Source organism: Eleutherodactylus coqui, chromosome 2 (assembly GCF_035609145.1).
Source record: "Eleutherodactylus coqui strain aEleCoq1 chromosome 2, aEleCoq1.hap1, whole genome shotgun sequence".
Taxonomy (NCBI): domain Eukaryota; kingdom Metazoa; phylum Chordata; class Amphibia; order Anura; family Eleutherodactylidae; genus Eleutherodactylus; species Eleutherodactylus coqui.
In genome coordinates, this window is record NC_089838.1 from 234166101 (window position 1) to 234181211 (window position 15111).

The 15111-nt window shown below is 42.1% G+C and overlaps 1 protein-coding gene across 1 annotated transcript in view; it reads right to left on the reverse strand.

Moving 5' to 3' along the window:
* Positions 1 to 15111, reverse strand: part of FBN1 (fibrillin 1) — a 209834-nt gene that overhangs the window by 103890 nt on the left and 90833 nt on the right. The window contains exons 11-15 of the mRNA XM_066592616.1: positions 14568 to 14795; positions 11403 to 11543; positions 6498 to 6617; positions 3921 to 4046; positions 1972 to 2094 (exon numbers count right to left, since the gene is read on the reverse strand). Coding sequence (XP_066448713.1) covers positions 1972 to 2094; positions 3921 to 4046; positions 6498 to 6617; positions 11403 to 11543; positions 14568 to 14795 — 738 coding nt within the window. The remainder of the gene's footprint in view (positions 1 to 1971; positions 2095 to 3920; positions 4047 to 6497; positions 6618 to 11402; positions 11544 to 14567; positions 14796 to 15111) is intronic.

Consider the following 15111-nt stretch of genomic DNA (forward strand, 5'->3'; position numbering starts at 1 on the left):
GCTTATTACAGGGGGAAGGGGCTGCCTATTACTGGGGGGGGGGGCTGCCTATTACTGGGGGGGGGGGGTTATTACTGGGGGGGGCTACTTATTACAGGGGAAGGGGCTGCCTATTACTGGGGGGGTGGGGGCTACTTACTACTGGGGGGGCTGCCTATTACTGGGGAGGCTGCCTATTGCTGGGGGAGGACCTGCTTATTACTGGGGGGGGGGGCTACTTATTACAGGGGGAAGGGGCTGCCTATTACTGGGGGGCTGCCTATTACTGGGGGGGGGGGTTATTACTGGGGGGGGGCTACTTATTACAGGGGAAGGGGCTGCCTATTACTGGGGGGGGGGTGGGGGCTACTTACTACTGGGGGGGGGCTGCCTATAACTGGGGAGGCTGCCTATTACGGGGGGGGGGCTGCCTATTACTGGGGGAGGACCTGCTTATTACTGGGGGGACCTGCTTATTACTAGGGGTGGGGGCTACTTATTACTGGGGGTGCTACTTATTACAGGGGAAGGGGCTGCCTATTACTGGGGGGGGGGGGTAATTATTACAGGGGAAGGTGCTGCCTATTACTGGGGGGTGGGGGCTACTTACTACTGGGGGGGCTGCCTATTACTGGGGAGGCTGCCTATTACTGGGGGGGCTGCCTATTACTGGGGGAGGACCTGCCTATTACTGGCGGGGGGGGCTACTTATTACAGGGGGAAGGGGCTGCCTATTACTGGGGGGCTGCCTATTACTGGGGGGGGTTATTACTGGGGGGGGCTACTTATTACAGGGGAAGGGGCTGCCTATTACTGGGGGGGGTGGGGGCTACTTACTACTGGGGGGGGGGCTGCCTATTACTGGGGAGGCTGCCTATTACTGGGGGGGCTGCCTATTACTGGGGGAGGACCTGCTTATTACTGGGGGGGGCTACTTATTACAGGGGGAAGGGGCTGCCTATTACTGGGGGGGGGGGGTACTTATTACAGGAGAAGGGGCTGCCTATTACTGGGGGGGGGGTGGGGGCTACTTACTACTGGGGGGGCTGCCTATTACTGGGGAGGCTGCCTATTACTGGGGGGGGCTGCCTATTACTGGGTGAGGACCTGCTTATTACTGGGGGGACCTGCTTATTACTAGGGGTGGGGGCTACTAATTACTGGGGGTGCTACTTATTACAGGGGAATTGGCTGCCTATTACTGGGGGGGGGTTATTACTGGGGGGGGCTAATTATTATAGGGGAAGGGGCTGCCTATTACTGGGGGGTGGGGGCTACTTACTACTGGGGGGCTGCTTATTACTGGGGAGGCTGCCTATTACTGGGGGGGGGGGACGACTTCTTATTACTGGGGGGGTTGCTTACTGTGGGGGCTACTGATTACAGGGGAAGGGGCTGCTTTTTACTGGGGGGCTGCCTATTACTGGGGGGACCTGCTTTTTGCTGGGGGGGGTTGCTTACTGTCGGGGCTGCTTATTACTGGGGGTGTGTGGGGGCTACTTATTACTGGGGGCGCTGCCTATTACTGGGGGTAGGGGGGCCCTGCCTATTACGGGGGGGGGGGGGTGGACCTGCTTATTACCGGGGGGTGGACCTGCTTATTACGGGGGTGGATGGTGATTACTGGGGGGGGGGGCTACTTATTACAGGGGGAGGGGCTGCTAATTACTAAGAGGTGGGGGCTGTCTATTACTGAGGGGTGGGGGGGCAGATAAAAATTTTATGCTGCCCTATGTGTGCGCTGGGGGTGGGTGGATAGACTATATACTGCCCTATGTGTGTACTGCCAGGACATTCTAAATGTCATAATTAATTAAATAAGAATGCACTAAACTCCAACCCCCTTCATAACCCCGCCCCATATAACCAAAGCCCCGCCCATGTCCCGCCCAACCCTGCCGGGCCTTGTAAAAATGGTCTTGCTGGAAGCCGGTCCCCGGTGCCAAAAAGGTTGGGGACCACTGGTTTAGAGAATTGGGTGCCCAAACATACCTGTGCAAAAACGTCCATTAGGGGCAAGCTGGAATCCGGGTTTGCAGATACATTTAAAACTTCCATCCTCATTAATGCACATTCCGTTTAAGCACATATTCTTTACACTACATTCATCCATGTCTGCAAAAAAAAACCAACACAATAGTAAATGATGAGTATACTGAAAGCGTCTCAGTAGCACTATGAGATAGGTGTCCAAGAGCCAAACTGAAGCACATATTGAACTGTTTTACAAATTTTGAGTTAACCCTTTAATTAAATAGTTCTGTTTATCCCCTTAAAGGGAGTATACCTTAAAATGACCCATTGATTAAAACACGTTTTTATATTAAACATACAGTACTCATTTGTTATTTAAGCCTGGTCAAATTTATGTTTTGTTTTTTTAATTTTCCATGGCATTACTTTAAAAAATCCTTAAATATTTCAGTTTTCACAGTGGCTTAAGAGCCCTTACAACAGACTGACTTTTCTGTATAAAATGTCAATGGACATTTCTACAAGTGCGAGCTCCTACTTTTGCTCATTGTCTCTCACCCTATCTTGGAATTGGATCCTATTTCTAGTGACACATAAACAGGAGGACCAATTCAGTTTGGGCGCCGCTTCAAGTAATTATCACTTGGAAGCAAAAAAAGTTGTCTCAGATTCCAAAACTCTTGAGAAAATGAGCTGACATGTATTACAGTGGAGTAAGAAAACATTAATCTGCCATGCAGTGCATCTTTTAATTTAGGAAGTGACTGAGATGCTCACCAGGCAATGTGAGAAGTGAACAGTTTTCAAATTATTATAAGGGTGGTTTCACACACAAGTTTTTAAGAAAAATAAAAAAGTTTTTGTGGCAGTCTTTAATGCATTTTTTTAGCCAAAGTCAGAAGTGGATTCAAAATGAATATGAAATATAAAAAAGAACTTATAGAATACTTCTCCTTGCTGCTGGATCTACTTATTTTGGCTAAAAAACTGTATCAAAAACTGCAGTGTCATTTTAAAAAAATGCTGTGTGTGAAACCACCCTAGGTGTGTTTGGAATACACACTTCTCCAAAGCAGCATGGAGAAATATGTGAGTGAAGATGAAAACTGGAGATGAAGAGCGACCCAAAACTTGTTCTTGTGCATACATGCTAACCACATGCTGCTCTCTAATCATTAATGAACTCGGGGACATAAAAACACCCAGATTATTTGGACATGTGTCATTTTCTGGAATACTATTTAATGCAGTTGGGAAATTTTGGATGAGTACTGTAATAGTAAGAATGCAGAAAAGATAAAGGTCATGTTGGAGATCTTGGGAGAACTGTAGCCATGGAAATATGTTGTTGTATAAGTTATGCTCATGTTTTATATTGCACACTGCGTCTGTTTAATTCAGGAAAACTCCTAATATTTTCTCTACTGTATCCATGATGTTTTATTATAGGGCACAACCTCATGCCCTTACTTTCAGTGCTATCTGACAGCTGACACCACTCCCACTATTATACAGAGAAAGTAAGACTTTTCCTGAAATCTTGTAAACCAGCCAATCTTAAAAACACTATTGTTTTCAATAACAATGTGATTACTTCCTCAATCTAGCACACTTTCTTTCTGGGAAACTTTGATAAGTAAGTTTTCCCTGTTGAACATTATCCAGTGCTATATTTACTCCTAGAATGCTAAAAGGTCAAGGCAGCGTAATCAGGCACGGACATATTTAGAGTGCTTCATATCAATATAAAATGTAAACGTACTAATAGTAGAGTACCAGTGACTGATAATAAGGATGGGCAAATAATGATGACTGAAAATACTTTTTTCAAACCCATAGGTAAATGCACATTAGGTGTTTAAAGCAGGAGTTACAATGACATCCCGATATATGAAAAGAAGTTTATTAGTGACGTACTGTCACCTTGTAGTATAAAATAAAGTGCAACATAAACATTAAGACTTTACCTTGACAATTCTTGCCATCAGGAGCCACTTGGAAGCCTGCATTGCACACGCAGTGGAAACTGCCATCTGTGTTTACACACCGACCATTGTTGCAGATACGACCATTTTGTAAGCATTCGTCAATGTCTGAAAGATAAATACCCATATTTAACTCTGTTAGAACACGTGTAGCAGCACAAATACTGGCAAGAAATACAAGTAAAAGCATACAACAGAGGTGACCTCAATAATGAGATGGTACATGTCAGAAAGAGAGAGGGGGGACCCCAACCGATCCTACTGTGTCGACTAATTTGAGCGCACTGGGCAGAGCCATGATCAATCACTCTAGCAGAATTGCAAGCACGGAGTTGTTAGAATACAAACAGATTTGTACCCAACTGTCCCGCGTATGCAGAACGAAAACTCAAATCACCCCCTGGTCGGTCCAACATCTCCAGTAGTCTACAATACCCGCACACATCCGATGCCACACCAGCTTGTATCGCAGGGAAGTTTGAACCCGGACTACGAAAATTGTGTTCATAATTCAAAGTTATAAGGAAAGCCAGAACCTGGACTATGAATAATGAACACAATTTTTGAAGTTAAAATGGACAAGGCTTGACTAATAAATTGCAAATTTATTTTAAAAAAAAGACTAGCAGTGCTAAATATTTATTAGTATACAAAAATATACAGAAAAAGATGTTGCAATGGAAGTAAGGTTTACAAGCATACACAACAGAACGTATTTTAAAATAAAGCAAGGGAAAAATAAAGAAAGGAACCAGATTTGGGATATTCGGCCCAAGGTTCTGTTCATGCGGAGTCACTGAAGCAAATGGGAAAGCCTTACACCATAGCATATCTCTGAATTCTGACAACTATGTCTCTGTGAGCCCCTGGTTCTTAAAGGTTTCCTCAGAACACACCTCCCCCCACCCTCTCTGAGGTCATTCAGGGAGGGGAGGGGGTAGAGGTGTAGTTATCTGGATAAACCATAATTCCCCATTCTTGCCATATCTCCGCAAGAGATCCTCCGATCAGGAATATATACCCGACATATTTCCGGTCATGATTTTATCTATTCAGCAATATCAAGCATGACACGTAAATTATAACCAGGTATGTGGATATACCAATTGGGGGGGTGTCCTGGGGCCCGTACCTCAAAGTGCGTAGATACGTTTTAATCGGCTGGCCCGCCGGATTCCGAAAATATAATTCATATTGGGCTAGGACCTTCACACAACTAGTAATCCTTATTAAAAGATTTTTTTCTGATTTGAATCTTGGAGCCAGGATGTCTGTGGGTAATACCAGAGGTGTCAAACCTCGCTGGCAGGGGGTTAATATCCCCCGTTCCTGGCTAATTTATTGACATCATGACCAAAGACCTCCTGAAGCCAAATGCATATCAGAGAACCCTCAGATGTGAGGGAGAAAGGGAAGATTAAAAATATGAGGAGTTCAGCCTTCCCAGTATCCTGGGAAAGACGATGTGAGGCTCATTGATGCTGCATGAATCCTCCCCCTTTTAGAGTGAGTCTAGTGGGTTGATCCCCCAGATCATCTACAAAGCCCATCTCCACTGTCTCACCCGGGCGGGATAACCCATTTGCGTTATTATCTTCAATGCCCTTTTTGTGCTGGATTGTGAAATCATACTGCTGCAGTGCCAAGCTCCAGCGGAGCAGTTAATCATTGGAGCCTGCGGCACTATGCAGCCAACTGAGCGAGTTGTGATCCGTCACTATAGTGAAATTCCGCCCATAGAGATACAGCCGCAGTTTCTGCAGGGCCCATGCGATGGCTAAGCACTCTCTCTATGGTTGCGTATGCCACCTCTCAGGGCAGAAGCTTGTGACTCAGATATACCACCGGGTGCTCTTCCCCGACAGAGTTTACTTGGCTTAGAACAGCACCCAGGCCGTATGCACTAGTGTCGGCCTGCACTACAAACCTTCTGGTGACTTCTGGTGCCTGCAGAACCAGAGCCCTGGACAGAGCAGCCTTCAGGGTTTGCGGAGGAACGTTCACAATCAGTGGTTCAGTTCACTACCTGAGGCAGTTTTCTCTTGGTCAGGTCAGTGAGAGGCTTGGCCAGGGCACTGTAGTGGGGAATGAACTTGTGATAGTACCCAGCAGTACCCAAGAAGGACATAACCTGGTTCTTGGTTTTAGGGGTGGACCTTGCCAGGGTGGCGTCCACATTTTTTTTATTAATAAAACTGGTGTCTTCTCATCTTTTACAGGAGCCTTTGAGACCCACACAGGCAAAATGGTCCAGGTGTAACTGCTACCTCTGCACCTGTATAGTGATGCAGCTAATTGTCATACACATTGACAAGTATAGGTGTATTTACAGTGCTTTTTCAAAGACTACTTGGTCTCATTTCTGAAGATGTAATAAGTAAAGGAATTGTCTATTTCACTCACTGAGATCAAAGTTGACATTTGCCAGCTTGCCTATGGTCCCTATGGGCAAAATAGTTTTAACTGTGCTTATACTGTTCCCCCTATATAATTAATGTAGTGCGGAGCCTTATATTTCTCTCCATGGCTATGCATTTCGGTTATCATGTTATTTCATACCTTTGCACTCTGTTCGTGTTGATGTGCTCTGAAATCCAGAGTGACACTGGCAAATATATGATCCCTGGGTATTTACACATTCCGCATGAAGGCAGGGGTTTCTTTCACACTCATCAACATCTAAGATACAGAAAAGAAAAATAATTAGGGCACTCCAAATTAGCATGTAAAATTAAAATTGCATTCTTATAACATTACCACCATTGCGTGGTTTTTGGCAGCTACCAAATCTAATCAACCCATGCCATATTAAGATCCTGAAGCAGACAATGCTATTAGTCTTCATTCCATCTGTTAACAAGTAATTTATGCAAAATAATCAAGTAATGTCTGATGGATGCTCCTGGACCTTGATGAAGTTTGCTAGGAAAACAGCAGTCAGGAGAGCCAGGAGACAGACAACAGCCTGCCAATCTCAATGACTCATGGCAAATAAGTCGGAAGGATGTTTGAAGGGTCCATCATAAGCTGAATATTGCTACTTGTATAGGTGGTGTCTATATACACAACCTGATGGACGGAATGTGGATGATCATAGAATCAGCTCTATGTTATTAACCCTTTGCTGGCTATTACTATTGCTACTACTACATAGTCATTAAGGGAACCTGGCAACACAGAGTGAATCAAAAAAAAGCTTATTCTTTCACATGCATTTTAGGTCTTTTCAGAGACATGAGCAGGAAAGGGGAATTCCTTAAAATACAGTCAGAAAGAATGCAAATCCAGAGGATTAAAGTGAATTCCTTTCATATTCTTAAACCAAAGTAACAGACAGAAACTCTTATCAAATATAGCTCTAGACGCAAATGAACGCATCCACTTTCCTTTTTAACAAAGAGAAGAATGTGTGGTTAAAAATATAAACTCGGTCAAAATAACTGAAAATACATCATAATAAATGTATTAATTTCTTCACAAAGAATAAGTTAAATGCATTTCAAAGTTCATTTTCTCCACAATCTGGAAAAAAGATCAAGACTTAGCAAAGACTGTCGCTCATTCATAATTCTATCCCTTCGGTAAATAGCGTTTTTTTAGTCAAACATCCTTCCTAAAATGACCTGCAATTCATCTTCACACTGCTATGTGCTGCAGGAGTTGTTGAGCAGAACACATCATCCATAAACTTAATTCTGACATATTTGTACAAAATTAAACCTTATAAAAAACTAGGTGTGAGGCAATCAATATTGTTGCCAAGTCATGCTAATATAGGACTTCAATGTGCAAATAACATCTTCTGCTGTCCATTTATCTTATAAGACCTGGTTCAAAATATTCAGAATTAGATGAACCTCCCCAAAATTGAGATGGACAGCACAGTGGATCAGTGGTTGTATTGTTGCCTTACCTTCAAGTCTAACTAAGGACAACATCTGCATGGAGTTTGTATGTTCTCCCTGTTTACGTGGGTTTCTTCTGAATACTCCAGCTTACTCCCATAATATGCTAATATGTAAAGTGCTCACCCCCTTGGGAACAGAACCCATAATATCAAATGATGTAAAGTCCTGTGTAATATGTATGTGCAATATAAATAAAGGTGATTATATGTTGATCTTATATAATGTATTTTCAGAGTTGTTGTATGTAAGTTATATTCTTCAACATTATAATGGCAGAAGATCAGGAATGCGGCACAATTTATCACTGAAAACAGTGCTTCCCTATACGTTGGAATAAAACCCATTCTCCTGTTCTCAATATTACCCTCGTCCATAGATTCAGAATTTTAGACTGTTGTGTAAGCTTTCATCTACTTATAGAACCAATATAAGATGTCTGTGTATCGTATAATATGCATGATCCTAGCCCAAGGGCCAATGACACTTCGGGGACTTATGCTATTCTTAAAAAGCACAGGTAGAGTTGAGCATCCTCTAAAAGTGGCAAGCGACCAATGTTCCAAGGAGTAGTTTCCTAGGATACATTTTATGACTTGGCATACTGTATCTCAAAGCATGACTCACCACAAAACTTTTGGACTGACCAATGTTGTTTATGAACCAACATTCTCAAGTAGAAATAGTTCCGCACAGTTCCAAAAGTATTACAGAAACATTCTACCAGCCCAAGATTCACAGCGCTCCCTGCGTTGCAGCTTATAACAATGCTCTTTACTTTCAAAGTGACTTGTACATTTATTGGAAACAGTTTTCCATTTGCAAGGAAAGGATAAAGAATTCCAAGGTTGATGACTATGGCATATGCCGAGATGAGAATTTTCATTTTTGTTAACATGCCGGTTTTCTTCTTGTCCTTGGTCCATTCTTAAGTTTCTTTTTAAATTGTGTTTCTTATAGTGAAATTCAAGATAAAAGCTGAAAATCCAGCTTTTAGTTCTACTTGCCCTAAACTGCACTTGCCTGTACAGCACAGTTTCGGAAATGCCCTCCTGTTCTCCTCTAGACCACAGAAAAAGCCTGTGCTGACCATGCAGATGTGATAATAAGCAATAATATCAATAAGAAATGCTCCAGTTACCAAATGTATATTTCCTATGCAATCCTAGATAGCTCATTACAGGATTGTTCAGTTTTTAACTTGCCACAGCTTGCAGAGCATTTAAAAATTGGACATGGGGATATATGGTATAGGAAATGATGCTTTTCCAATAAGTGAAACTTTGAAAGTCTGTAGAGTTTCGTGACAATGGCCAAAACTGAATTTTTCATTTACACACATTGTCAAAAGAAATCAAGCACCTAGAAGGAGGTATCAGAATCCAATGAAACTCTCTATGTGTGATTGTAACGCTGATTTAAGTAAGTGATTACAATATAAAAGCAAAAGGATCATTTATTGCAGAACACTTGAAGGGAGGCTCTAGTCCCCTGTTGAGTAGCCTCTAGCTTGGATGCAAGATGTGATATGGGGTGGCAAGGAGGCATACGGGTTCTGTATGGCATCCTGCGGCATTTCAGTTCACATTTGTTGTAATTGAGCTTCTAGATCGTGTTCACTTCGATAAGAGCTATAGAAACAGGGCTGCACTAAGTGCTTGGCTCTTTCTGTAGGCTCTGGCCAGATGGCCAGTAGCTAAGGCAGCAGTTTCCGATCTTGGCTATGAAAAGTCCAGATGGGAAAACCCCTCTAATGTCTGAACCACCAATATTCCACAAATAAAAAAGTGACCCATGGTCCTGCATATATAAAGTTTATGGGTTAGCTATCAATGTACACATATACAATACGTCACCAAAATCCAGAGCATAAAATAAGCTGAGGATTTTGCAGATCGACACCAAAGTCCACTACGTTTGAATGTGCCTTTGATATCTGAACTACATTTATTCCACACGTAAAGGAGATGCAGGGAGCTAGGAGGGGTGAGTATACGACTGTTTGCTATGTTATAGCATGGGGGTCCTGTTTTTATGGAAAAAAAACAACTCGAACAACTACTTTAAGATACAGCAGATAGCTCTTCAAAATTCATCTCTTTAATCTGATAAGTGTATGCTTATGAGAAAACATTTATCCCTATAGAATTCAAAAACGTGGTGACAGTTTCTAAGAATCTTTCTGCTATTCCTTCAGGGAAAATATCTTCATTCAATACATTCCTGGGATTTTTGAAATGTCCATTTCAACAATTTCCCGCCAGCTTAGCCAAATGTCCACAAGTTCACTAATAGCAGCTACTACGAAAAATTCATTCTTTTTTGTAGACATGACTAAACTAAACATAAAAGTAATTCCCTAGAGACTTAAAGGGGTTCAATGGGTTTAAGAAAATATCAGTACATGGAATTTGTTCACTGTTCTACTTTCTAACAGATTGTCTAAAATGTAGTTTACAAGCACCGATCTCAGGTCTGCTGTTACAGAACGTATTTTAAGGCACTATTCCTCAACCAATAGCTTGGGGGTCATGTGTGGCTCTCTGGCTTCCTGCATGTGGCTTCACTGCTTGTGACATTTAATACCTAGTGTGGCTCAACATGTGTCCCATTTGAAAGTGCCTCACAAGCAAGAAAATGGTTAGGGATCTCTGCTTTAAAAGCGCTATAAACCTAAGTACCCTGTAAAGCAAAGGGTTGAATCTGTAGTCAGACTGCAGATAGCAGGGTGGTATAATATACTGTAGTCTTGTTGTATGTCTAACACAGTCACACAGCAACAATAACTGTGATCCAAAAGTCTATAGAATTTCTAAAGCTGGCCATGCATCATATAAAATTAGAGTTGGGTTCCCACAGGATGGAAATCCTGCGGAAATCTCGCGGCTTGGCCGCACCGAAAAGACACGAGATTGGAATGGTTCGGCTGCTGACATTCTGTTGCGGCTTTCTCTCCCCATAGAGAGGAGTGAGGCCACAACAGAAAAAAAAACAAAATTGACATGCTGCGGCTGTCAATTCCGCACCGCATCGTCAGTTCCACTCGGCTTTGCCGCGACAGACTGGCCACCCATGTGGACGAGATTTTTGCAAAATCTCGTCCGCATGGCTAGCTAATCCTGGGATTAAGAGCCGTGGGCGGATTTGCTGCACAAAAATTTCTGCCCGGAATTTCCGCAGCAAATCTGTCCCGTGTGAACCCAGCCTAAGCCTTGTCTATAGTTTAGAATACATTGCCTGTTATAGACTACTATTGGCATTACTCATACATGACTATTCACAAGTAACTTATGGGTTGACTTCCTAGTAATTTTTAGTTGAACATACTTATTTGGACAATACACCACAAACAATAGCTGGCAACCAAAGTAGATGAGTCTCTGAAATCAGCCAAAAATATCCAAAACGGTCCATTTTCTAGCAGTGACCTTTGATCTAAAGAATATTAACATCTTAAAATTGACCTTTTAAAAAACTTTCAGGCGGCCAATAACAATAATAATAACTTGTAATATAAATTACAGCAAAATAATAATAATAGTAATAGAAGACAGCATACCTATACATTCTCCTCTACCATCTAGATGGAATCCCTTGTTGCACTCACAACGATAGCTTCCAGGAGTGGGGATGCATCGGCCATGTATGCACAGGTTACGGTATATTAAGCAGAAATCTTGTGTTACATTTAATGTGGTAACTATTGGGACAAAAAAGGTACAAAAAATTAGGCAAAAAGGATTCAGTCATTGAGCATCAATATCTCATGCTCCAAAATAAAGTGAGCTATAATCAGTCTATATAAAGGGTCCCTCAAACTCTTAAACTGCTTTAACTGTCCCGCATCTGTCTATGACAACAGAGGTGTTGTGACAAGGAGGTAATTGTGCTTTTCTTCCTGACAAAACAGTATGAATGCTGGACTTTTAGGAAATTTAAAGTGAAGATTCACCTTTAGACATCTTCATACATGTCACTGAGACAAAAGACGATGTTGGTGGGAGTCACTGCCCTGAATGCGCAGGCACAGGATAGAGCTATATTGACAATAACTTGTGACATGTTGCAATAACTTATGTCTAAAGGTTAACTTTTCACGTCTCACTACATTTTTACTTAAAGGGGTTTTGTCACTAACACAAAAAGTTTTCTAGCAGCTTGGCCCAGCATAAAAAAAAAGACTATACTCACCTCTCTTTCACCCCAAAAAAGTAGCCTGCGAGATCAGGTGACTGCCGCAGCCAATCAGAGGCCGCAGTGTTACCGTCCTAAACTCCTTGCATCATGGCATCCAGGATGTGAACGCTGATGGCACGAGTTCAGACACTGATGCTACGACCTCTGATTGGCGGAAGCTGGAATCAGGGCCGCAGGAGCCACTCATCTGCATTACATGGGACCAAAGAGAGGTGAGTATAGTCTATTTTTTTTGTATTTTATGCTGAGCCAGCTGCTAGAAATTTTTTTATACCCCTTTTAAGTTGAGAAACTGTCCAGTGATCATCTTATTCACTGTACATTGCTTTTTGAAGTGCATAATAAAAGCTTAAAACAGTTCTGAACAAACATAGAACAACTCCTTGTATCTCTTGCTTCAGTTTTATTAACAAATATGTAGAAGGGAAAGCAAAAAGGAAACGTTTGTGTATACTTGTACACTATCCTATCAAGAGTAACTGGACACCTGAGCAAGAAGGAAAAGTAGCATTTATTTACATATGTTAATACTTAGTGGGCCTCCTTTGGACTTAATGACATCAGATATTCTCCATGGCCTACTTTCTACTAATGTTTGATATTTCCTTCAATTCATCCTGCAAACGCCAATTCATCCTGCAAACGGCACATTTTCTCAAAGAAGATGAACACTGTTCATAATTCCTGACCTGACATTCAAGTTTGTCCCAAAGATGTTCAGTAAAGCTCAGACTGGGACTCTGTGTAGTTGAGTCCAATTGTGGAACTTCCATATCCTCAAACCAACGTAAAATGGCGCTGGATTTGTGACAAGCCACACTTGTGTTGTTGGAAGTATTGCTGACCATTCTCAGAGCATTGCCACATTGTTGGAGGCAAATTATTGTCTAGAATGTCAAGGTACATCTCTATGTTCATGGTTCTTGCTACTACAACCAATGGAACGAGACCATGCCACATAAAACATCCCCAGACCATAAAAGAACCTCTGCCATACTTAACTGTTGGCACAACACACTCACGTATGTCCATCCAATTTGAAGATGGAATAGTGCAATTCTTCACTTCATGGGTTGGGAAGGGTATCATCTTTCCTTAAGGAGAGCACCTAGAAGGTGTGTGAGGAGACACCTGCAAGCTCCTCTGGGAAATATATGTAAATAAGGAAGATGGAACAATACCTCTGCAACACCACCTATGGGATGGCAGCATTCCTGCAAATCAATGTCAGACCCTTTAAACAAGTCTTTATAACAATGACTGGCAATTGGTCAATTCCCATCTTGCTTATTTACATATCTTCATTCCATAGAACAATCTTCCATTACTTAACTTTTCAATGACGATGCTCCTTGTACCATTTTAGACAGACCGATGCATTGTCTTTGAGAAAACTTGACAGACACTTGCAGATTGAATGGAGGGAAATATCAGCTGAAGTGATAGTAGAAACTATGTCACAGACAGTATACAATGTCATTAGGACCAAATGAGGCCCCGCTAAGAATATATGCAAATAAATACTACTTTGATTCTTGATGAACTGTGTTAAAGGTTTTATAGCCTATGAGGATGAATGCGTGAAGTCTAAAACCTAGTCATTATGATTACTGAATCAGAGGACATGTTGTGCCCCGCAGGGTGTTCCATGAATGAGTATAAATAGCAGAGCATGGCACGTTTGTTAAGGAAAGTGTCATCGTAGATATATGAGAAAAAGTTGTGTCGAGTAGTCACAGCAGGGAAATGCGCATGAACGAGTAATGGGTAAAGCAAAACATGTAGCCTGTGTGTGAGAGGTTTAAAGACTCTTCCATTCAGGACAGGTCGACCATGGAAGAGAGCGAGTACCTACCCAAGAGGCGCCATGCAAGAGAGTACTGGTCATAGCACCACTGTATGAGTTATACACCTGAACCAAAGACTGAGTTAACAAATAGACCCACACTTGTGTGATAAGACCAAGGAGCCACTAGAGGCCTGATCTAATGATGACAGAGACTGTGTATCAAAGTGGAGGCCAGATAACATTCAAGAACATGAGAGTAACTAAGTGGCTTAAGAGTGACTAAGTATAATTGCAACTCTGTAATGATCGGCACTTTAAGTGAGAGGTTTCTACTTTTCAAAAAGCATTATAGGTGCATGTGTATATTTAATACAGTGGCCTGCAATGTAGCTTAAAGTCTTTAGCTTTTTGAAGAGCGTTGTCCATTGCAGCAGCTTGAGACTTGTACCATGAATGGTAACAGATTTGCCAGTGTGAAATGTATTGTACCACTGATTACTGCCAAGTGATTGTAACTTTAAAACAGCCGGCTAGTAAAATTATTGTATTCATTACTCGGATCTGCGCTCCATCTCTTATCTGTTCCAGCACGCAAGGTCCCCTCCACAAACCCTTTTAAACACACAATCTGCTCTAACATGTTAAAATGCTGTAAAATACTGAATGGACTAAAAGAAAACTGAGAGGACAGGAATACAAAAAACAAGATAGAAATGACATAATTATGGTTTGATTTACCAGGATGTACAGGAGGTTGCTGAGGATGACCTGGGCCTAGTGGTGGAAAAACTGGAGGGTAACCGGGTTGTACTTGAGGACCTAGTGGGGGAGGATATTCTGGTCCCAGAGGAGGATACTCTGGTCCCAAAGGAGGAAAAACTGGTCCAAGTCCAGGTCCAATTCCAGGTCCAGGTTGTGGCACAGGCCCAGCAGGCCAAGTCATTGTGCACAGCTTGCGATATTCATCTAATAGGAAAACAAATACAATATATAAATGAATACAATTAGAAGTGAGAAAAATAGCATAATGCTGATAACTACTGTATAAACTAAAAGGGTTTTCCAGGCTAAAACTATTTTTCAACCTATAGTAGACTGACATTGACTCTGTTACCCAGAACCCTGCCAATCAACTGTTCAGAAGGTGCTATGCAAAGTCGGAACTCTCAAAACACTGTCCATAAAGAAGAGGCCTGATCTGGTAATGCCGCTCTCCCATTAAAGTGAATGAGAGACAGCTGCACTAGCAAACCAGGCCATTGCACTACAAACTGCGTTTTCA